Raw genomic sequence first — 24,911 nt, forward strand, 5'->3', positions numbered from 1 at the left:
TTACAGCATCTAGGCAGGAAGTAGTCATCAGGACACTCCCCCGGAACAACCTGTCAGTCAATGGCTGCAGGACCAATCAGGACGCCTTGGAGGCGTGGTTACTGCTCTGAACAGGGTATTTAACAGAGCTTCTTTCATTAGCTCATTGCCCTGTCGTGGTTCTAGCTTGTTCTAGTCACTCAGTGCTTGTGTATTCTATTATCCCTTTTGGTTTTGACCCGGCTTGTTTACCTTACTCTGCTTATCTCTGTTACCCTTGATTCGGCTTGTCTCTCGCTTACCTGTCTTCTGTTACCCTCGACCTCGGCTTGTCTTTGACCATTCTATACTGTACTACTTACGTTAGTCCGGCCATTCTAAGGTCCGGTATACGTATCTGGCTACTGTTTGTACTCTGCGTGTTGGATCCCTGTCCCGATCCTGACATACAGGCAGATAAAGCGACAGCGGTACCGGGGGGGGGGGAGGGGCAGGGAGAGGGCGGGGACCGAAAACCAAGAGAGCGGGATGGCGGAGGGGCACTCGATAGGACATCCCTAATCCCTCCTTCTTCATTCTGTACCCTCACCCCAAACCTTAGACCTAGAGTCGCAGCAATGGTTACGTACAGAAGACATCTAGAAAACACAACATAGATGAAAACCAAAAATGAAAAACACTAAACAGACTCCAAATGCATGAATGTCGTAACCAACAAATGCAATGTAAAAAGTGTGTATTATGTAACGAGACTCTCTACCCCTTTTTGCCTTCTGTACCCCACCCCCCATGACCACAAAAATTGAAAACACTGAAAAATAAAGAATTCATAAAAAAAGAAATCAGTCTGTGTAATAAGATACATTGTTTTGTTATAAATGACATTTTATTTCCATAAATGGTTATGGCAGGTTATGAGGTTAGCTACATTAGCCCCTCTCTGACCATGTGACGTGTGCGAAGGAAGGGAGTAATGTCACGTTAATATCTCCATTAATTGTCCCAGTGTATTATATGCTGGTCACCAGAACCCATGTTTTTATACGAGATTCCTAATCAAAAATAACAGGAATTAGAGAGAGAACTCACCACACATCCGTCAAACAGGTGCGTCGCGGCATATACTGGGAGCACGTAACTAACCAGAGCTACAATCTCACTGGAAGGAAGCAGAGAGCACCTTATTAATAATCCATCCGTGACAATATATGATAACCAATAATCAATAATGCAGCCTTTATCAATATATTGCCTGATAATCCCGTGACAATATACGATAACCAATAAACAATAATGCAGCCTTTATCAATATATTGCCTGACAATCCAGTGACAATATAATAACCAATAATCAATAATGCAGCCTTTATCAATATATTGCCTGATAATCCCGTGACAATATAATAATCAATAACACTGACTACATACATCCCAATTGTACCCCAATAACACGTATTAATACTGCACCCCGATAACATTGATTAATACTGACTCCATGGGTGGGGGCTGGATGAACCCCCTTCATTTTACTTATAGCCCCCACCAGCTGTCCCCCATGATATGTATCTAGAGCCCCAATGCTATTAAAGCCCCCCCCCCCCAACGCCATTCATAGGGAGGGACTGGGGGAGAACCTAGGACCCCTGTTTTTAGGATTAAATCCCCCACCCAATGCCCACGGGGGGGGGGGGGGGGGGGGGTGGGGGGGTATGTTACTTGTGACTGGGCAGTAATAGGAATGTCCCCTAATTCTGTGCACTCACTGGTCGGATGTGAAAACATATGCTATGATCTCTTTCAGGCTGACCAGCAGAATACAGCAGCACAGGGCGAAGGATTCTGTAACCAAAACAGATAAATCATAGTCCCCTACACAGTCACTTACTGATACCCAATTACCCCAACATATTACCCCAATACCCCCAACATATTACCCCCAACATATTACCCCCAACATATTACCCCCAACACCCCAACATATTACTCCCAACATATTACCCCCAACATATTACTCCCAACATATTACCCCCAACACCCCAACATATTACTCCCAACATATTACTCCCAACACCCCCACATATTACCCCCAACATATTACCCCCAACATATTACCCCCAATACCCCAACATATTACCCCCTGTGACGAGAGCAATCTCGCCACATTGCATTGGAGGAGCCTGGTTGCCCGCCTCTTGCCCTGTGACTATGGACCCTGGGAGATTTGGCCCGTTCAATTCAGTATGATAGGAGTTATGTATTTTTGTATCCTTTTGTGTTTTACTGGTAACATGTGCTCAATGGAGTCTGCCTCTATCCCTGGATATAATTGGATTATTTTCCCCATTGTCTCCAGGATAGAGGGCTCTGTAAAACCGGTTTGGGCCAGATAGCCATGCTGCCAGCCAGGCCCCAAAAGATACTTTACTAACTTCTGAACCCCTGGTCTGATTCATGCCATTTTTTATATGTTGTTCCCCTGAATGGATTGATTGTGAATATATATTTTATGTGAATGTGATGTATATTTTAGAAGTTATGAATATGCTGTAAAAACTGTATTTTTCCTGCCTGTGATAATTATATTACCCATTGTGTTCAGTAATTATATCACAGGCAGAGGGGAGGATTTTATGTGTTTGTGCTGGGTGTGCCTTCTGTTTTACTGTACGGGATTGGTTACATGTTGTCCCTCCCTGTGGGATGTCCCCTTGCATGGGGACTTGCATAAAAGTCTGAGAGTGTTAATTAAAACTGACCACTGCTTGACCCTCAACACGGAGCCTTGTCTCGTTCTTGGGGGGATTCACTGTATGCTGATAGGGACTGACTGCCAGGAGTGTAAGCCGCTTGGGAGCTTTTCCTGTTCGTCTGCTAGCAGCAATTCGTGAGGTTCCAGTTCGGGAGTTTGGAGTGCTACCTTATTCCCTTGTATGCAGTTCGGGAGTTTGGTGCATTCCCTTGTATCCGGTTCGGGAGTTTGGTGTTCTACAGAAGCTGCCTTTATATCTGAAAGGGGAATATCGCCTAGACGGATTTTAACGACTTGTCTGCTGAAACGGTCCGTGACACCCCCAATACCCCAACATATTACCCCTTATTACCTCAACATATAACCCCCAATACTCAGTATATAACCCCTTCCTCACATCACATTTTGTGTAAGGTGAGCATTTACGATGTGACTCGGTTTAATTAGACAGGACGCTGGTTTAAATGACGCCGCTCTGGGATCAGGATTAGGGAAGGCCGGGGTAGGTATGTTTATTGGACTTACCTGTCATCAGTAAGGAGACGATGGCAGATTTCTTTGCTTGTTTGATGTCCCCGGCTCCCAGGGCATGACCGACTCGGACACTGGCCGCAATGCTAACGCCAACCGGCATCTGCCAAAAGGGAAGGATTCAGATATACAGAACGACATGGTACTGGGCCTGCGTGACCCATTCCAGAACTGATAGGGGTACAGTAACTTAGTGACATGTGACATGTAGTATGGCATGGTACTGGGCCTGTGTGACCCATTCCAGAACCGCTAGGGGTACGGTAACTTAGTGACATGTGACATATAGTATGACATGGTACTGGGCCTGTGTGACCCATTCCAGAACTGATAGGGGTACAGTAACTTAGTGACATGTGACATATAGTATGACATGGTACTGGGCCTGTGTGACCCATTCCAGAACCGCTAGGGGTACGGTAACTTAGTGACATGTGACATATAGTATGACATGGTACTGGGCCTGTGTGACCCATTCTAGAACTGATAGGGGTACAGTAACTTAGTGACATGTGACATATAGTATGACATGGTACTGGGCCTGCGTGACTCATTCCAGAGCCGATAAGGGTATAGTAACTTAGTGACATGTGACATGTAGTATGACATGGTACTGGGCCTGCGTGACCCATTCCAGAACCGCTAGGGGTACGGTAACTTAGTGACATGTGACATATAGTATGGCATGGTACTGGGCCTGTGTGACCCATTCCAGAACCGATAGGGGTACAGTAACTTAGTGACATATAGTATGACATAGTACTGGGCCTGTGTGACCCATTCCAGAACCGCTAGGGGTACGGTAACTTAGTGACATGTGACATATAGTATGGCATGGTACTGGGCCTGTGTGACCCATTCTAGAACTGATAGGGGTACAGTAACTTAGTGACATGTGACATATAGTATGACATGGTACTGGGCCTGTGTGACCCATTCTAGAACTGATAGGGGTACAGTAACTTAGTGACATGTGACATATAGTATGACATGGTACTGGGCCTGCGTGACTCATTCCAGAGCCGATAAGGGTATAGTAACTTAGTGACATGTGACATGTAGTATGACATGGTACTGGGCCTGCGTGACCCATTCCAGAACCGCTAGGGGTACGGTAACTTAGTGACATGTGACATGTAGTATGGCATGGTACTGGGCCTGTGTGACCCATTCCAGAACCGATAGGGGTACAGTAACTTAGTGACATATAGTATGACATAGTACTGGGCCTGTGTGACCCATTCCAGAACCGCTAGGGGTACGGTAACTTAGTGACATGTGACATATAGTATGGCATGGTACTAGGCCTGCGTGAACCATTCCAGAACCGCTTGCTGTATGGCAGGTGACATGTGACTCCCACCATTCTCCAGCCGTCCTGTATATCACACACAGGGTCTCTGTCTCCCACAGCAGCTGTAGGTATTTTTATTTGGGCGAACTGGTGGCCACACAGAGTTATTTTTCAATTTTTGCTGTTAACTTCTAAAACTCACTGTTCATTTTTATCTACCGATGAAAGAATAAACTATTAATCTGTCAGTGACAGTAGCGAGCTCCCTGGGTCTTACCATGAACACAATATTCGCCAACTGGTAAACCACCGCCTGCGCCCCGAGCTCCACCACACCAATAATTCCTAGTGGGAACAGACACCATTAAAGTAACCTGCAAAGAGACTCTATCACATGCAAAGCATCCTTCCCATTACTGTATGCCACCCATCAAACCGACATGCCCCCTCTCATACCAATATACTACCCATCAAACCGTCATTTCCCCTCTCATACCAATATACCACCAATCAAACCGACATGCCCCCTCTCATACCAATATACTACCCATCAAACCGTCATTTCCCCTCTCATACCAATATACCACCCATCAAACCGACATGCCCCCTCTCATACCAATATACCACCAATCAAACAGACATGCCCCCTCTCATACCAATATACCACCCATCAAACAGACATGCCCCCTCTCATACCAATATACCACCCATCAAACAGACATGCCCCCTCTCATACCAATATACCACCCATCAAACAGACATGCTGTAGCGGAGAGCTGATTTCTCACAGCTATTCTCCACTTTAGATCCAAGGAGGGCTCAGGAACAAGTCATTAGTAAATCCACAGCAGAGTTTCCAGCAGGTAAAAAGGTACAGCAAAATCCCCACAGCACTCCCAATAACTGGACGACACACAGTTTCAGGAGTAGAACTGACAATCGTTTATTCCAAGGTTTCTTATAAAGCCTGCTCCCATGCAAGGGAGGGAACTACAGTAATTATGACAGTAACCAATGCAGTGCTTGTTACCTCCCACACATCTCCTCCCCTCAGAGTGAGTCATGATCCCCTTAACTTGTACAGTACTTTACCCCAAACTTGGATGTACCCCTAAACCATCACATATCCTTACTATTAGGGTACCGCTAGGTAGCCCTGATCTGGGTGAATATAATATCCAAAATTCACCCAGATCGGACCAGGGGTTCGGTAGTTACAGGAAGGTGAAGTTTGACCGACCGCACACGAGTTGGTATCCGAAAAGGGTTCCATGAGAATGGGCCCTGCGGTCGGTCTCCGTTCGGCAGTTAAAACAGACATTTATAATTGCCATCCACATTTACATTCACCTGGATAGTGATTCCCTCATTCGGTACTTTGTAACTACCGAATGGGGATTCGTTAGGTCTCTCCGTTCGGCAGTTACGGAGCTCTGGAGGTCTCAGCGGTGTTTGGTTGTTTGAGTGTCCGATTTGAGTTCCAGACACTCGACGACAAAACACCGCTGAGATTTTCATGCGTAAGATGGCCGCCGCCACGTGTACGCATGCCGAATGGCGGCCACCCAGACACAATGTTAATGAGCCGGTTAACTTGCGGTTTGGAAAGAATGTGAACCTTAATTGCTGGCACACTTCTCTCCGGGGTGGTCTCTCCGTTCGGTAGTTTCCATAAGTATATAGTACGGATGGAAACTACCGAATAACATACAATTCACATATTAAATAGGCGAATAGCAATTTCAACATAGGTAAAAATATAACGAATACAGTCACACAGGCATTTTGCAGGACAGGCTTACTGCGTTCCGCTACACATGCCCCCTCTCATACCAATATACCACCCATCAAACAGACATGCCCCCTCTCATACCAATATACCACCCATCAAACAGACATGCCCCCTCTCATACCAATATACCACCCATCAAACCGACATGCCCCCTATAATACCAATATACCACCCATCAAACCGACATGCCCCCTCTCATACCAATATACCACCCATCAAACAGACATGCCCCCTCTCATACCAATATACCACCCATCAAACCGACATGTCCCCTATAATACCAATATAGCACCCATCAAACCGACATGCCCCCTCTCATACCAATATACCACCCATCAAACCGACATGCCCCCTATAATACCAATATACCACCCATCAAACCGACATGCCCCCTCTCATACCAATATACCACCCATCAAACAGACATGCCCCCTCTCATACCAATATACCACCCATCAAACCGTCATGCCCCCTCTCATACCAATATACCACCCATCAAACCGACATGTCCCCTCTCATACAATATACCACCCATCAAACCGACATGCCCCCTATAATACCAATATACCACCCATCAAACAGACATGTCCCCTCTCATACAATATACCACCCATCAAACAGACATGTCCCCTCTCATACAATATACCACCCATCAAACAGACATGCCCCCTCTCATACAATATACCACCCATCAAACCGACATGCCCCCTCTCATACAGTATACTGAGCTCTATACCCACATGCCAGTCCTTGTGCCAATAAAGCACCCGTAATGCCAGCTTACCACCTTTAATACAGGATATCACCCTAATCCCTACATACCAACACTGCGATGGCATATGGTCCCTCATTGCATAACACACTCATTTCCAGAACCATTTGTAGAAAATACAAATAATTTGTCCGTTTTTACTGACCTGCCAGAAAGATTCCGATTTCAAACGTCCACCATTCAATGCAGAGCATTAACATGCTGGGAATAGCCAAGCGGATAAAGGACCCCCACTCCTCAAAGCACTCCGGAGACCACCCTACGGCAGGAATAAGGAGGAGCGACAGGTCATTTCAGTTTATTCCTGGGGATTGCTGCCTGTCCCATTTCTACTTTTTATCTTTTAAGGAGAGATGGGAAACAAAGCCCCCCTCTAACGATGGATAATGGGGGGGTAAACAGCGAGAATTCATTACACTAAGCAGCCACGGTGAGCGGAGACCCGTCATGTATCTGTACTTTAGGATAACGTGAAGGAGCTGATCATAGAATTGGAACATTAACTCAACGCGACTCACTGTTTAGTAAATAAACTCCTAATCGTTTTATCCAGACTTTGGCACGGTTTACCTAGAGTACATAGAGCTGGGTCATCATTTATTTCACAATATCCGGAATCCTGAGATGGTTTAATGTTAATTCCGTGCAAATTTCCAAAAATATGACAGAATATTCCGTCACGTGGTGTCTGTTAAAGTGGCCCCCACGAGAGCTAAACAGGGGCCCCCAATTCTGCCAACCTGTCCCTAGATCCTCCTCAGGCTGCATTAAGTGATCTCTGGAATGGGGTTTGAGAGGAACATTTATAGAAGATCTGGATTAAGCACACTATAAGCACTGCGTGACCCACCTGACCACGTGTCCCGGTACAGCTTCTTCCATATGATGTACAGAAACAATAAAATGGCCTGCGCAAACTGGGATATTGTGTTAGCCCAGGCGGAGCCCCTGCAGAGAGAGAGCGAGCGTTCAGCCATATTGATTGCGATTTATCACGCGCTAGACTTGTGCACATATTCTTCTCAGCGGACGCCAATCGAATTACTTTTAATTTACACCTGAATTAATCATTCCGCCCGGTGTCCCTGTGTAGCCTTATTTATTGGGTCGGACTCCACCGGTAAATTCTGGATGGATCGATTAGTTTGGCGTAAATTAAATTAAATTAGATTTGTCCGTGCCAGCTGTAAAGTATTTTTGCATTAGTCCACCGCACGCCAGTCACAAGAACAGTCACTAATGAGACAGTCACCAAAACTAATGTCTGAACATTGTCTACGCATTCCAAATTCTAATGACGAAAATAGTACAAAACAAATAATAAAAAAAAAACACGAGAAAAGGCAGGAAAGGGGTTTATTCGTGAGTTAGATTGTGTGAAAACATTTGATAAAATTTAGGCTAAAATAGCCGATCTAGAAAAATTCCCCAACTGTGCTCAGGTTGCATCTTGGCTACTTTAGCCTGAATGTTGCATTTCGTGACGGACTGTAGAATAAGCTGAATTGTGCATTGATGTCATAAGAGAGGCCTTGGAATTTATCTCCTGACAGAATAAATAGTGTGTGTCCCTAACCTGGCCTAGCGCAGAGTGCGTGCTCTGTACACCGCCCACAGTGAGAAGAGCTGGCTATGCACAGTTTACCTGATTTGAGGATTTTTTGCAGTTTTGATATTGTGAGTTAGAATGTGAATAAACCTTGTCCCCATCACGGCCGTCCGTTTACATACTCCCAGAAATCTGCAGGGTTCCTCCCCAGGTACTTACATGACACCCAGGCCCAGCACGTACAGGAAGATATAGTTTATTAACGCGTTAATCAGATTTGCTATAAATCCAGTCAGAACCTGAGGCAGAATGATGCCCTGAAAATACACAAAAAGAAGCAGAAATAATTGCATGAATCACAGAGCTCCACATCAATAAAACTCACAGTAATATGCAGTGTGTATGAGGGTATCACAGAGCTCCACAGCAATAATATTCACAGTAATATGCAGTGTGTATGAGCGTATCACAGAGCTCCACAGCAATAATACTCACAGTAATATGCAGTGTGTATGAGCGTATCACAGAGCTCCACAGTAATGTGCAGTGTGTATGAGCGTATCACAGAGCTCCACAGTAATGTGCAGTGTGTATGAGCGTATCACAGAGCTCCACAGCAATAAAACTCACAATAATGTGCAGTGTGTATGAGCGTATCACAGAGCTCCACAGTAATAAAACTCACAGTAATGTGCAGTGTGCATAAGGGTATCACAGAGCTCCACAGCTATAAAACTCACAGTAATGTGCAATGTGTATGAGTGTATCACAGAGCTCCACAGCTATAAAACTCACAGTAATGTGCAATGTGTATGAGTGTATCACAGAGCTCCACAGCAATAATACTCACAGTAATGTGCAGTGTGTATGAGTATCACAGAGCTCCACAGCTATAAAACCTACATCACATTGTAGCATATGAACACAGAGTAAGATGCCATTGGGGTTGTCTACAATCCTAGTTTGTTTAGGCAGAGAAAGCATGATAGGAGTTGTAGTTTTAGAGCTGGGAATTTGCATTGTGTCTGCCTGGCACAAGAGCTTACCATCTAGTCTATGCGGAGATGACTTGCTCAGCTATTTGGAAATGATCTTTAGCCGAGCGGTAAATCCAGTGAGTGCTCTCACCGCGGCCTGCACAGTCTCAAACCCTCCCCAATAATCCCAATCAATAAAGCTGCTCCATTCTGAGTGATTGTGATGGATGTTAAACTCTAAGCCAGACTGTGTGTGGTGCTGGCTCAGTGTAGTGGGAATGGCAGTGCTCTATACTAACTTTCCACCTCTTTCATAATCTTTGTCTATCTGCTATCTCAATATTCAAGGAAACCACGAATTAACAAAACATCATCCACCCAGTGAGTCCCGCACTCCAAGGCCAACATCGCTCCCAAATATTGGAGGAGAACATATTGTTATGACTCTTTCCAGACCAGGAGAGTCAGTCTGCCTGTGATAATATTCACTTTATTAAAGACAATATTGACATAAGACATCTATTTTACAGGAATATAGCAATCGACAGAACTCCCAGATTTCCCCGTATCGGGCCCAAATCTCTTATTCTCTATCCCAATGTCCCTATTGCAGTCATAGCATCCCTCTGTCCCGCTTTAACATCCCTCTTTTCTAAGAGCTCGATATTGTTGGTGTGTCTGAGTGTATAACAGAGCTCCACAGCAATAATACTCCCAGTAATGTGTCTGAGTGTATAACAGAGCTCCACAGCAATAATACTCCCAGTAATGTGTCTGAGTGTATAACAGAGCTCCACAGCAATAATACTCCCTTAATGTGTCTGAGTGTATAACAGAGCTCCACAGCAATAATACTCCCAGTAATGTGTGAGTGTATAACAGAGCTCCACAGCAATAATACTCCCAGTAATGTGTGAGTGTATAACAGAGCTCCACAGCAATAATACTCCCAGTAATGTGTCTGGGTGTATAACAGAGCTCCACAGCAATAATACTCCCAGTAATGTGTCTGAGTGTATAACAGAGCTCCACAGCAATAATACCCCCAGTAATGTGTCTGAGTGTATAACAGAGCTCCACAGCAATAATACTCCCAGTAATGTGTCTGAGTGTATAACAGAGCTCCACAGCAATAATACTCCCAGTAATGTGTCTGAGTGTGTAACAGAGCCCCACAGCAATAATACTCCCAGTAATGTGTCTGAGTGTGTAACAGAGCCCCACAGCAATAATACTCCCAGTAATGTGTCTGAGTGTATAACAGAGCTCCACAGCAACAATACTCCCAGTAATGTGTCTGAGTGTATAACAGAGCTCCACAGCAATCATACTCCCAGTAATGTGTCTGAGTGTATAACAGAGCCCCACAGCAATAATACTCCCAGTAATGTGTCTGAGTATATAACAGAGCTCCACAGCAATAATACTCCCAGTAATGTGTCTGAGTGTATAACAGAGCTCCACAGCAATAATACTCCCAGTAATGTGTCTGAGTGTGTAACAGAGCCCCACAGCAATAATACTCCCAGTAATGTGTCTGAGTGTATAACAGAGCTCCACAGCAACAATACTCCCAGTAATGTGTCTGAGTGTATAACAGAGCTCCACAGCAATCATCCACCCAGTGAGTCCCGCACTCCAAGGACAACATCGCTCCCAAATATTGGAGGAGAACATATTGTTATGACTCTTTCCAGACCAGGAGAGTCAGTCTGCCTGTGATAATATTCACTTTATTAAAGACAATATTGACATAAGACATCTATTTTACAGGAATATAGCAATCGACAGAACTCCCAGATTTCCCCGTATCGGGCCCAAATCTCTTATTCTCTATCCCAATGTCCCTATTGCAGTCATAGCATCCCTCTGTCCCGCTTTAACATCCCTCTTTTCTAAGAGCTCGATATTGTTGGTGTGTCTGAGTGTATAACAGAGCTCCACAGCAATAATACTCCCAGTAATGTGTCTGAGTGTATAACAGAGCTCCACAGCAATAATACTCCCAGTAATGTGTCTGAGTGTATAACAGAGCTCCACAGCAATAATACTCCCTTAATGTGTCTGAGTGTATAACAGAGCTCCACAGCAATAATACTCCCAGTAATGTGTGAGTGTATAACAGAGCTCCACAGCAATAATACTCCCAGTAATGTGTCTGAGTGTATAACAGAGCTCCACAGCAATAATACTCCCAGTAATGTGTCTGAGTGTATAACAGAGCTCCACAGTAATAATACTCCCAGTAATGTGTCTGAGTGTATAACAGAGCTCCACAGCAATAATACTCCCAGTAATGTGTCTGAGTGTATAACAGAGCTCCACAGCAATAATACTCCCAGTAATGTGTCTGAGTGTATAACAGAGCTCCACAGCAATAATACTCCCAGTAATGTGTCTGAATGTATAACAGAGCTCCCCAGTAATAATACTCCCAGTAATGTGTCTGAGTGTATAACAGAGCTCCACAGCAACAATACTACCAGTAATGTGTCTGGGTGTATAACAGAGCTCCACAGCAATCATACTCCCAGTAATGTGTCTGAGTGTATAACAGAGCTCCACAGCAATAATACCCCCAGTAATGTGTCTGAGTGTATAACAGAGCTCCACAGCAATAATACTCCCAGTAATGTGTGAGTGTATAACAGAGCTCCACAGCAATAATACTCCCAGTAATGTGTCTGAGTGTGTAACAGAGCCCCACAGCAATAATACTCCCAGTAATGTGTCTGAGTGTATAACAGAGCTCCACAGCAACAATACTCCCAGTAATGTGTCTGAGTGTATAACAGAGCTCCACAGCAATCATACTCCCAGTAATGTGTCTGAGTGTATAACAGAGCTCCACAGCAATAAAACTCCCAGTAATATGTCTGAGTGTATAACAGAGCCCCACAGCAATAATACTCCCAGTAATGTGTCTGAGTATATAACAGAGCTCCACAGCAATAATACTCCCAGTAATGTGTCTTTAAACTTCAATAAATGTGTTTAGAAATCAGTCTGTGTAATAAGATACATTGTTCTTGTGCGTTTTATTTCCATAAATAGTTATCAGTAGATGATGAGGTCACTTTAAATGTATTATAATAAACAAGCCCCTTAATGTTCCAGGTTTTGGCTTTTTACTCAGTTTCGACATTTCTGTTGATTTTGGAACGCGCAGTAGATATCAGTGGAAACACTTCGTACCTGATTCTGAAGATATTTTGCTTGAAGTTGGAACATGAACGCAGCCTGTCAATAAATAATCCCCATGTGACTGATTTGATAATAACCTCCATTTGTCTAATGAAACATTTAAAGGGGAACGGTCTCTCCTCTGGCATTTACGCTATCCAATAAAACATTGAAAATGGAGAGCCAGAGAACAATACAGAAACCCGGAGGGTTGGGTGTAAAAACGTCCAATTCCGTTTGACGTCCTCGTGCTGTGATTGCTCCAATTTCCCGTTAGGGAACGTTGCTCTTTAATATCGAGGCTCAATAATAAACAGCTGGTAAATGCCAGGGCGGAGCTTACAGAATGATTGACAGGGAGCCAAGATGGCGGCACCCAGCTCCAAGACAGAGGTAAATACAGCCGCGTGGATTACTATTTCATTTCATTTTTTAGACCTCACTAACACATATTGTTTAATATAGGGGTTAAGGAAACAAAGTACATCGAAATCCTGAGAAGTGACAGTTTCCATTTAATAAAGATTTTCTATAGCCCGAAAAACTGCAAAAATAGTGCCCTGAAAGCCGCCATTAAAACCAGGGGAGTCGGAAAATATACAGAATAAAAATGGCTGCGGTGCGAGGAGATAGCATGAAATATCTTACCGGCAGTGCGGGGAGGAAGATCAAGACATAAATCTCTGTTAATCTGAAAAAAACAAAAGCCCAATAAAAAAAAGAAACGTGTAAATAACAAGCTACTAACCCGAAATGAGTGAATCTGACAAATATAAGTATGATATGGACAAATCAGTGTTTGGCGTGTGGCGTGACCTGGCCTGGCAGAGGGAACGCAGGAAAGGTGAGTAATATTATATAATAATAGCTAAATAAAGCAGTTTTAGTGTATAGATCATTCCCTGCAATTTCACTGCTCAATTCACTGTCATTTAGGAGTTAAATCACTTTGTTTCTGTTTATGCAGCCCTAGCCACACCTCTCCTGGCTATGATTGACAGAGCCTGCATGAAAAAAAACTGGTTTCACTTTCAAACAGATGTAATTTACCTTAAATAATTGTATCTCTGTCTCTAAATTAAACTTTAATCACATACAGGGGGCTCTTGCAGGGTCTAACAAGCTATTAACATAGCAGGGGATAAGAAAATCTTAATTAAACAGAACTTGCAATAAAGAAAGCCTAAATAGGGCTCTCTTTACAGGAAGTGTTTATGGAAGGCTGTGCAAGTCACATGCAGGGAGGTGTGACTAGGGTTCATAAACAAAGGGATTTAACTCCTAAATGGCAGATGATTGAGCAGCGAGGCTGCAGGGGCATGTTCTATACACCAAAACTGCTTCATTAAGCTAAAGCTGTTCAGGTGACTATAGTGTCCCTTTAACCCCTTAAGGACACATGACATGTGTGACATGTCATGATTCCCTTTTATTCCAGAAGTTTGGTCCTTAAGGGGTTGACGATATAGAATTCCCATTGATGACATAATTGCGTGCGATTCATGGCAGAATAGTAATTAGCGCCACGAGTGACATGTGGAATCAGGAATGTAATAAGCGAGGTCTCTGTGTAGCCGGTTACTCTGTGATATTCATGTGGGAGGGCTTACTTAGACACTTCGGGGTCCTGTCTGAAGAGGCGCAGAATTGGATCCGTGTTAATAAACAGCGCCCAGCACGGAAAGCAGAATAGCAGCAGGATCAGGATCCCACGCTGCAGGACCGTCCCAACCAACTTTAAATTACGTCCTCCGTAAATCTACAACACAAAAATGAAAAACCTTTACTACCAGCGACTCCAGGATCTCCGCCATTCTCTATCAGATTTTACTACAAATATGTGATATATTGAACATTATTATATCATTCTGATTAGTATACAGCAAATAAATGTGCGTCCTGTTCGATCCCAGCCCTGTGTTATTAATACTGGTCAGTCACTGAGTATTACCAAATCAGCGCACAGTTACCATAGAAATCGCTTTATAACATAATATCACAGTAGGTACGGCCTGGGATACTAAATGCATGCTCACCTTGTAAGAAATTGATATGCAAAACTGCAATATTGTATATATTATATCGTTATATTGTGTATATTATATCTATATATTATATCTATATATTGTGTATATTATATCTATATATTGTGTATATTATATTGTTATATTGTGTATATTATATCTTTATATTGTGTAGATTATATAGTTATATTGTATATATTATATCTTTATATTGTATATATTATATCGTTACATTGTGTATATTATATCTTTATATTGTGTATATTATATCGTTATATTGTCTATATTATATCGATATATTGTGTATATTATATCTTTATATTGTATATATTATATCGTTACATTGTGTATATTATATCTTTATATTGTGTATATGTATCTTTATATTGTATATATTATATCGTTATATTGTCTATATTATATCGTTATATTGTGTATATTATATCTATATATTATATCGTTATATTGTATATATTATATCTATATATTGTGTATATTATATCGTTATATTGTGTAGATTATATCTTTATATTGTATATATTATATCGTTATATTGTATATATTATATCTTTATATTGTGTATATTATATCTTTATATTGTGTATATTACATTATATCGATATATTGTGTATATTATATCGTTATATTGTCTATATTTTATCGTTATATTGTATATATTATATCTATATATTGTGTTATTATATCGTTATATTGTGTATATTATATATTATATCGTTATATTGTGTATATTATATATTATATCGATATATTGTATATATTATATCTATATATTATATCTTTATATTGTGTATATTATATCGTTATATTGTCTATATTTTATCGTTATATTGTATATATTATATCTATATATTGTGTATATTATATCGTTATATTGTGTAGATGATATAGTTATATTGTGTATATTATATCTCTATATTGTGTATATTATATCTATATATTATATCGTTATATTGTATATATTATATCTTTATATTGTGTATATTATATCGTTATATTGTGTAGATTATATAGTTATATTGTGTATATTATATCTATATATTGTGTATATTATTTTGTTATATTGTGTAGATTATATAGTTATATTGTATATATTATATCTATATATTGTGTATATTATATCGTTATATTGTGTATATTATATATTATATTGATATATTGTGTATATTATAGCGATATATTGTGTATATTATATCTTTATATTGTAGGGGAGGTGTGGCTAGAGCTGCATAAACAGAAATAAAGTGATTTAACTCCTAAATGACAGTGAATTGAGCAGTGAAATTGCAGGGGAATGATCTATACACTAAAACTGCTTTATTTAGCTAAAGTAATTTAGGTGACTATAGTGTTCCTTTAACAATACATTTTATGAAAACACTTGTGTTTGTGTCTTATTTGTCACACATTCCCTAAAAAAATATTCTTGTAAGAGGGTCATAATTTCTTACAACCTGTAATAGTAAAGGGACAGTGTAGGCACTGTAACTGCTTCATATCACTGAAGTGGTTATAGTGTCTGGAGTCCCCTGGAGCTGTCCCTTATTTAGTGTTAAACAAGAGACTCTCAGCAGCCCCATCCCCTTTGTGCTGATTGGGATAATGAGGAAGCATCAGGGGACTCCAGGCACTATAACCACTTCAATGAGATGGAATGGTTTAACACTGAATGGAGGGACAGCGCCAGGGGACTCCAGGCACTATAACCACTTCAATGAGAGGGAATGGTTTAACACTGAATGGAGGGACAGCGTCAGGGGACTCCAGGCACTATAACCACTTCAATGAGATGGAATGATTTAACACTGAATGGAGGGACAGCGTCAGGGGACTCCAGGCACTATAACCACTTCAATGAGATGGAATGGTTTAACACTGAATGGAGGGACAGCGTCAGGGGACTCCAGGCACTATAACCACTTCAATGAGAGGGAATGGTTTAACACTGAATGGAGGGACAGCGTCAGGGGACTCCAGGCACTATAACCACTTCAATGAGATGGAATGATTTAACACTGAATGGAGGGACAGTGCCAGAGGACTCCAGGCACTATAACCACTTCAATGAGAGGGAATGGTTTAACACTGAATGAAGGGACAGAGCCAGAGACTCTGGTACTATAACCACTTCAATGAGATGGAATGGTTTAACACTGAATGGAGGGACAGCGCCAGGGGACTCCAGGCACTATAACCACTTCAATGAGATGGAATGATTTAACACTGAATGGAGGGACAGTGCCAGAGGACTCCAGGCACTATAACCACTTCAATGAGATGGAATGATTTAACACTGAATGGAGGGACAGAGCCAGAGACTCCGGTACTATAACCACTTCAATGAGATGGAATGGTTTAACACTGAATGGAGGGACAGAGCCAGAGACTCCGGTACTATAACCACTTCAATGAGATGGAATGATTTAACACTGAATGGAGGGACTGTGCCAGGGGACTCCAGGCACTATAACCACTTCAATGAGAGGGAATGGTTTAACACTGAATGGAGGGACAGAGCCAGAGACTCCGGTACTATAACCACTTCAATGAGATGGAATGATTTAACACTGAATGGAGGGACAGTGCCAGGGGACTCCAGGCACTATAACCACTTCAATGAGATGGAATGATTTAACACTGAATGGAGGGACAGCGTCAGGGGACTCCAGGCACTATAACCACGTCAATGAGATGGAATGGTTTAACACTGAATGGAGGGACAGTGCCAGAGGACTCCAGGCACTATAACCACTTCAATGAGAGGGAATGGTTTAACACTGAATGGAGGGACAGAGCCAGAGACTCCGGTACTATAACCACTTCAATGAGATGGAATGATTTAACACTGAATGGAGGGACAGCGCCAGGGGACTCCAGGCACTATAACCACTTCAATGAGATGGAATGATGTAACAATAAATGGAGGGACAGTGCCAGAGGACTCCAGACACTATAACCACTTCAATGAGAGGGAATGGTTTAACACTGAATGGAGGGACAGAGCCAGAGACTCCGGTACTATAACCACTTCAATGAGATGGAATGGTTTAACACTGAATGGAGGGACAGTGCCAGAGGACTCCAGGCACTATAACCACTTCAATGAGATGGAATGGTTTAACACTGAATGGAAGGACAGTGCCAGAAGACTCTGATGAAGTGGTTATAGTGCCTATAACTGGATTACTCACCTGTGATATTAACGTGTCACACGCTCCGGCTAAGCCAGCTCCCACAGCCACGCCTGTGATGTTTATCATCTGGAAACAAAGAGAGCGGCCAATCATAGTACAGAATTCAGTAACTGACGCTAAAAAGGATCTTTACCTGTGAATGTGCTAAACGAAAACGCGGTGCGCTAATAATCTGAATGTAATGGCACCTCCCCCTTTCTCCAGACTCCACCCATATTTCATCTCATGTTTTTTTTCCATCCAATTAGTCCGCGTCCCAGGAGGAAAATTAGATTATTTTGGGGGGGCAAGTATGAGATTTTGGCTGTTTTGCCAGAAATTTAATCTCGCTGTGATTAGTCTCTAATGCGGGGTTTAGTGAACTCACCACTAATACAGATTGCAAATCCTTATATGTGCTGGCCTATCACAACAGTGACGGAGAAATATTGCTAAAACATTCATCCCAGTGCAGAAACTGCATTGATTTGTCTGTCACTGTGAGTATTGGTCTGTCACTGTGAGTATGTGTCTGTCACTGTGTGTATTGGTCTGCACACTGTAAGTATGTGTCTCACTGTGTGTATTTGTCTGTCACTGTGATTATTTGTCCGTCACTGTGAGCATTGGTCTGCACACATTAAGTATGTGTCTGTCACTGTGTGTATTGGTCTGCACACTGTAAGTATGTGTCTCACTGTGTGTATTTGTCTGTCACTGTGATTATTTGTCTGTCACTGTGAGCATTGGTCTGCACACTGTAAGTATGTGTCTGTCACTGTGAGTATGTGTCTGTCACTGTGATTATTGGTCTGCACACTGTAAGTATGTGTCTGTCACTGTGAGTATGTGTCTGTCACTGTGATTATTTGTCTGCGCACTGTGAGCATTGGTCTGTCACTGTGAGTATGTGTCTGTCACTGTATGTGTCACTGTGAGTATGTCTGTCACTGTGAGTATGTGTCACTGTGAGTATGTGTCTGTCACTGTGAGTATGTGTCTGTCACTATGAGTATGTGTCTATCACTGTGAGTATGTGTCACTGTGAGTATGTGTCTGTCACTGTGATTATTTGTCTGCGCACTGTGAGCATTGGTCTGTCACTGTGAGTGTGTCTGTCACTGTGAGTATGTGTCACTGTGAGTATGTGTCTGTCACTGTGAGTATGTGTCTGTCACTGTGAGTAGGTATCTGTCACTGTGATTATTTGTCTGTCACTGTGATTATTTGTCTGCGCACTGTGCGCATTGGTCTGTCACTGTGAGTATGTGTCTGTCACTGTGATTATTTGTCTGTCACTGTGATTATTTGTCTGTCACTGTGATTATTTGTCTGCGCACTGTGAGCATTGGTCTGTCACTGTGAGTATGTGTCTGTCACTGTGAGCATTGGTCTGTCACTGTGAGTATGTGTCTGTTACTGTCACTATGTGTCTGTCACTGTCAGTATGTGTCTGTCACTGTGAGTATGTGTCTGTCACTGTGAGTATGTGTCTGTCACTGTCAGTATGTGTCTGTCACTGTGAGTATGTGTCTGTCACTGTGAGTATGTGTCTGTCACTGTCAGTATGTGTCTGCGCACTGTGAGCATTGGTCTGTCACTGCTTGCCTTTACTATTGAATAGCTATCAAGCAGGACAGGGCTACTGAACTCAGAGAAATGTAAATAATCTGCACCCAATGAGAGCTCAGACTTACCGCAACCGCCAGCGACACTGCGTCCAGCTCCACCTTCCCCAGGTGTCCACAGAAAATAGCACTAACTATACTTATCATGAAGATCATCAACTGGTACAGAAACTGGAGGGACATTCAGAGACACATTGTTAATGGCAGTAATAAAGTGCTCGGTATGGGGGATGATTCAGTTTGATGGCAGTAATAAAGTGCTCGGTATGGGGGATGATTCAGTTTGATGGCAGTAATAAAGTGCTCAGTATGGGGGATGATTCAGTTTGATGGCAGTAATAAAGTGCTCGGTATGGGGGATGATTCAGTTTGATGGCAGTAATAAAGTGCTCGGTATGGGGGATGATTCAGTTTGATGGCAGTAATAAAGTGCTCGGTATGGGGGATGATTCAGTTTGATGGCAGTAATAAAGTGCTCGGTATGGGGGATGATTCAGTTTGATGGCAGTAATAAAGTGCTCGGTATGGGGGATGATTCAGTTTGATGGCAGTAATAAAGTGCTCGGTATGGGGGATGATTCAGTTTGATGGCAGTAATAAAGTGCTCGGTATGGGGGATGATTCAGTTTGATGGCAGTAATAAAGTGCTCGGTATGGGGGATGATTCAGTTTGATGGCAGTAATAAAGTGCTCGGTATGGGGGATGATTCAGTTTGATGGCAGTAATAAAGTGCTCGGTATGGGGGATGATTCAGTTTGATGGCAGTAATAAAGTGCTCGGTATGGGGGATGATTCAGTTTGATGGCAGTAATAAAGTGCTCGGTATGGGGGATGATTCAGTTTGATGGCAGTAATAAAGTGCTCGGTATGGGGGATGATTCAGTTTGATGGCAGTAATAAAGTGCTCGGTATGGGGGATGATTCAGTTTGATGGCAGTAAGCCCCAATGATTTCTTTATCGCGTACTGAGATCCATTGACCATAGGATGGCCCAGGGATCACCATTTCACTCTTCAATACATAACACAGATACTCACTATCAGCCAACTACAACTCCCATGATGCTGTGTCATCCAAAGACGTTGTTTGTGTCTTGGAAGCGTTCATGGGATTTTAGCTGTAAATCAGATATTTTCCTTTTATTCCAGAAGTTTGGTCCTTAAGGGGTTAATCAGCAGCTCCCTGTGTTATTAAATGGACCTGCTCCCCCGTGTATTCATAGACATCCCACATAGGCCGACATCACCATCCCCTGTCCTGAATCGCACTGAAAGGACTTATTTACTAAACAGTCACTTCAGAAACTCTCAACGGCTCCTGCTGTTTAGTGAGTAAACCCCTAACATTTTCTGTTGATCCCTTTCCATTTGTGTACCTCTTTGCTCATCCAATATTCCCCAAACAGGTCAGGCCACTATAACTACTGCACCCATTGCCGTCTGACAGGGTTCTGCCAATAATGCGGGATTTGCCGAGATTATTATCTAAACTAACGGCAGGTGTCCGTGTATGAAAGTGGGTTTATCCCGCTGAATAAAATGTAACTATTACTGTATTAAACTGTTTTCATGAAATGTTCTGTTTTCTTTTGCATTAAAGATTTAGAATATCGTAGTCCAGTTCAGACGAGGCACAGACAAGGCACACAATGTAAATGAAGAGAAGATATAGAAAAATGGTTCCACTCCTCCTCCTCACTGTAAGCTCTCTCTGTGCTGACTGCCAGGCGCAAAGGACCACATAAGGGAGATGTCTGCTAAACAGAGCATCCATTTGGGGACATATCTACTAAACACCTAAAAGGGCACATTAAGAAAAGCATTTCTTTAAATGTAATATTACAGTTGTTTGGCAGATAACTCCCTTATTTGGTATCCTTATGTGGGATTGACATATTTAGGGATTCCAAATTAGGGAGCTATCTACTAAACACATACACATACATAACTAGAGACATACACACAAAATCACAGAACCTCACACACACAATCACAGACCTAAACACACATATACTCAAATACATACACACACGTAACCACAGGCATCCACACAATTACAGACCTACACACATATACTCAAATACATACACACACGTAACCAGAGGCATCCACACAATCACAGACCTACACACATTCATCGACACACATACACACATTTAGTAATTGAGGTCCCCCCAGCGTCCGTACCTTGCTGTGGGAGGGCTGGGGTGGATGCTCTCCCTGGTGGCCAGTGGTTGCCAATGTGATGGGATCGCTGTGCTCTTCCTGCACAGTACCCACGTGTGCCCAGTAGGATGACGCCATTTCCCAGCTGCTGGCTCACTACAGGGTGCGTGAGTTAGCTGTACAGAAAGAGCACAGTATTAAAGGGCCTCCACTGTAGCCCCAAGTCCAGCTCCGAGACTGGAGACATATTTTGAGATATTTTGGCTCCCTGTCATGTGAGTGGGCAGGCGCCTACACTGCCCTACTAGTTGGGCACTGGCACTCTAGGCAGGGGCATAAAGAGGGCCGAAGAATAATCTAGGGGGTTGAATGCCCCCTTTGCTCCGCCATAGATGCAGGGTAATAAAGCTGTGAATTTCTACATTTAATTTTTTCACAGCTCACATATACATATTTATTAAATATAAGTAAACATAGTATTCAAATTCTGGGAAGTCACACTTCCTCTTTTACCGGGTCACGGTGGGTTAGTAAATATCCTATATGATGCAGGGACTGTGACAATGAAGACCCCCCAACTCTTATAGAGCTACAACTGCAACGATGCTTTGCTGGCCTTGATAGCTGGGGGTAAGAAGGGGCGGGTCGACATATCGACCATTTCTGTAGACACTTTACCGTTAGTTCTTACCCCAGGACCGGCCAACACCAGCAGAAGACGGGATTCTTTCCAAATACCGGTAGGGAGGAAGCGGCACCATTTCCCTTCTTTTCCAGTGCTGTCTATACGCTCCTCCGGTGGAAGAGGCAGGTTGGATACAATAACTTGCTCTGCGCAGTGGGTGGGTTCTGGGTTCTGTTTGCTGTCCTCCATATCGAGATACTTTTCACAGGGAGCCCCCATTTATTGAACGTTGGGAAGATCTTTTTCCGGACGTCACCCCATCTTCACTGGGACCAATCGTCTCAAAACAAAACTTCACAGGAAAATATATATAATTTAATATAAATATGGTGTATTTCTGAGGAGAGGGTCTCATTAGATAACCCAGCATGTGGAGCAAATGGTCGTAGCGGATATTCTGTAACGGACAACAAAATACAGAAAAAATACAATGTAAGATTAGAGAAATTTAAGACAAGAGACAGGCAGATTGGAAGAGACAGAGATTAAATTATCTTTAGCAATAAAAGCCCTATGTGCGGTCTAATCCCTCTGGGGATCTGACTGAGAATGACAGTCCAAGACCAGATGTAAGACGTTACTCGCCCTCCATTGCAGATTTACCATCTGATGTCCTACTACTAGGGAGACCAAAGACAAGACCCCAATAAGACAAACTCAGGGGATCTGACCACTCCTACAGCGCTTCAGCTGAAACATGGCCAGGCACGGGTACAGCTGGACAGCACCAGTCAATGACCAACACATCCTGCTGGTACCTTGAAGATCATGTGATTTGTGTTGAAACATAATTTTGTTTAAATTGGAAGCAAGAAAGTCCATTTGTAACTATTCACTAGGTGCTTTGTGTTTGGCCATCCTCGCATTGCATTTAATGTCCATGTACTTCACTAAACCAGCATTTCATGGGGGATGACATATAAATGGGAGACAGGTAGTTGTACAAAAAGACAGACTGATAGGGAGCCTGCAAGACAGACAGACAAATAGCAATGGTACAACAAAAAGACAGACAGATAGCGAGGGTATTCAACAAAGACAGACAGATAGGGAGGGTATTAGACAAAGACAGGCAGATAGCGAGTGTGGCGGCCACCCCGAGAGAAGAGGGGTTTCTGCCGCCAGAGATGTCCTTTCCCCCTAGTGTGAGTAGTGCTGTAGCATTCCCAAGTAGATGTCCAAGCGGTAATAAAGCTGGTATAGCTGTTCCCTACAATCACGAGACGAGTGTCTGTGTTGAGGGTGAAGTGAACTGGTTTTAATGGGACCACACTTGGCCTTTCATGTGAATCCCCAGGCAAGGGGTCTACAATAACATATTCCAGGGGCATTGCCCACTGGACCTGAGAGGGGATAGACACAAAGTACACAACATAATTATATTAACTCTCAGGTCCAGGACATGTACAGGAATAACCCCCAAAACACCCCTTTAACAGTGAGGTACCCCTCAAGTACTATATCCCCGGATAGCCTAGATATGAGCGCCCAATGTATCGAAAAGCGCTCAAAAAACGTAGCCGAATCACCACCGGGGAATAGTTTAGATCGACTGAACACAAGGCGCTTGCCCAAAAGAGTTCCATGACTTAAGCCTGTGCGGTCGGTCTCTTTCGGGAGTATGAAATAAAACAATGTATGCAAATAAACTGTTCATGCGTACGCTTACACCGTGTATCTTGTTCAGGAGTTTGCTCCCACCGAACGCCGCACCTCCCAGATGAATGGAAACGAACATAGGTGGAAGTCCAATCATAGTTCCATACACTCGATGACCAAACACCGCTGGGTGGGTTCGAAAACCAAGATGGCTGCCGCCTCGTGTTTGTCCATCCGAACGACGGCCACCCAGCCGACCACTTAGAATGTTGAAGTGATTGCGGTTTGTGAAAGTGTTAGTGAGGTCAAGTGGGTTAACGATTGGCACACGGCTGTTCTGGTTGATCCATGTGTTCGGTACTTTATTCAGTATATGAATCAAATAGGGCAATCTGTTCGGTGAGGCTCGTATACCGATCCAGTCAATGAAAATTAGTAATTTAGTGTGACAAACTCCCCTTTCCAAGTGAGTTTGTCATAAGTTCCTGGAGGAGCCTGCTTGCCAGCCTCCTGGCCACAGACTATGGACCCGGTAAAATGTGATGTAAAAGTCTCCATTCGTGTATTTGGACTATATGGTTCGGGAACCGAACAGCCACACGAACCGGAGACCACCCTGGAGCTTGTTAAGCCTAATTGATACTTTGTAGCAATTTCCACCTCAGTGGTCTAAGTGTTCATCTGGGTGGCTGCAATTCCTATGGACGTATAGCGGTGTTTGGTCGTCCAGTTCATGGAACTATTTTTGGACACTGAAACTCCCGAACACCGCTGGACTTCCATGATCGCCCGC

General features: G+C 42.9%; 1 protein-coding gene and 1 long non-coding RNA gene across 3 annotated transcripts in view; both read right to left on the reverse strand.

Moving 5' to 3' along the window:
* LOC134573383 (multidrug and toxin extrusion protein 1-like) overlaps positions 1-24,911 on the reverse strand; it is a 59,724-nt gene that overhangs the window by 19,513 nt on the left and 15,300 nt on the right. For both annotated transcript variants that reach the window (XM_063433118.1, XM_063433117.1), the window contains exons 3-15: positions 22,526-22,916; positions 19,738-19,839; positions 18,059-18,127; positions 14,436-14,584; positions 13,474-13,516; positions 12,838-12,882; positions 8,885-8,982; positions 7,967-8,064; positions 7,262-7,375; positions 4,830-4,897; positions 3,253-3,361; positions 1,742-1,817; positions 1,069-1,138 (exon numbers count right to left, since the gene is read on the reverse strand). In XM_063433118.1, the coding sequence (XP_063289188.1) occupies positions 1,069-1,138; positions 1,742-1,817; positions 3,253-3,361; positions 4,830-4,897; positions 7,262-7,375; positions 7,967-8,064; positions 8,885-8,982; positions 12,838-12,882; positions 13,474-13,516; positions 14,436-14,584; positions 18,059-18,127; positions 19,738-19,839; positions 22,526-22,738 (1,254 nt within the window). In that variant the 5' untranslated portion in view covers positions 22,739-22,916. The remainder of the gene's footprint in view (positions 1-1,068; positions 1,139-1,741; positions 1,818-3,252; positions 3,362-4,829; positions 4,898-7,261; positions 7,376-7,966; positions 8,065-8,884; positions 8,983-12,837; positions 12,883-13,473; positions 13,517-14,435; positions 14,585-18,058; positions 18,128-19,737; positions 19,840-22,525; positions 22,917-24,911) is intronic.
* LOC134573390 (uncharacterized) lies at positions 3,404-4,115 on the reverse strand. The gene is made up of 3 exons (XR_010085321.1): positions 4,066-4,115; positions 3,761-3,993; positions 3,404-3,525 (listed from the first exon to the last, which is right to left on the reverse strand). It is a non-coding gene; the product is annotated as an uncharacterized LOC134573390 (long non-coding RNA).

This window comes from Pelobates fuscus, chromosome 9 (genome assembly GCF_036172605.1).
Source record: "Pelobates fuscus isolate aPelFus1 chromosome 9, aPelFus1.pri, whole genome shotgun sequence".
Classification (NCBI taxonomy): domain Eukaryota; kingdom Metazoa; phylum Chordata; class Amphibia; order Anura; family Pelobatidae; genus Pelobates; species Pelobates fuscus.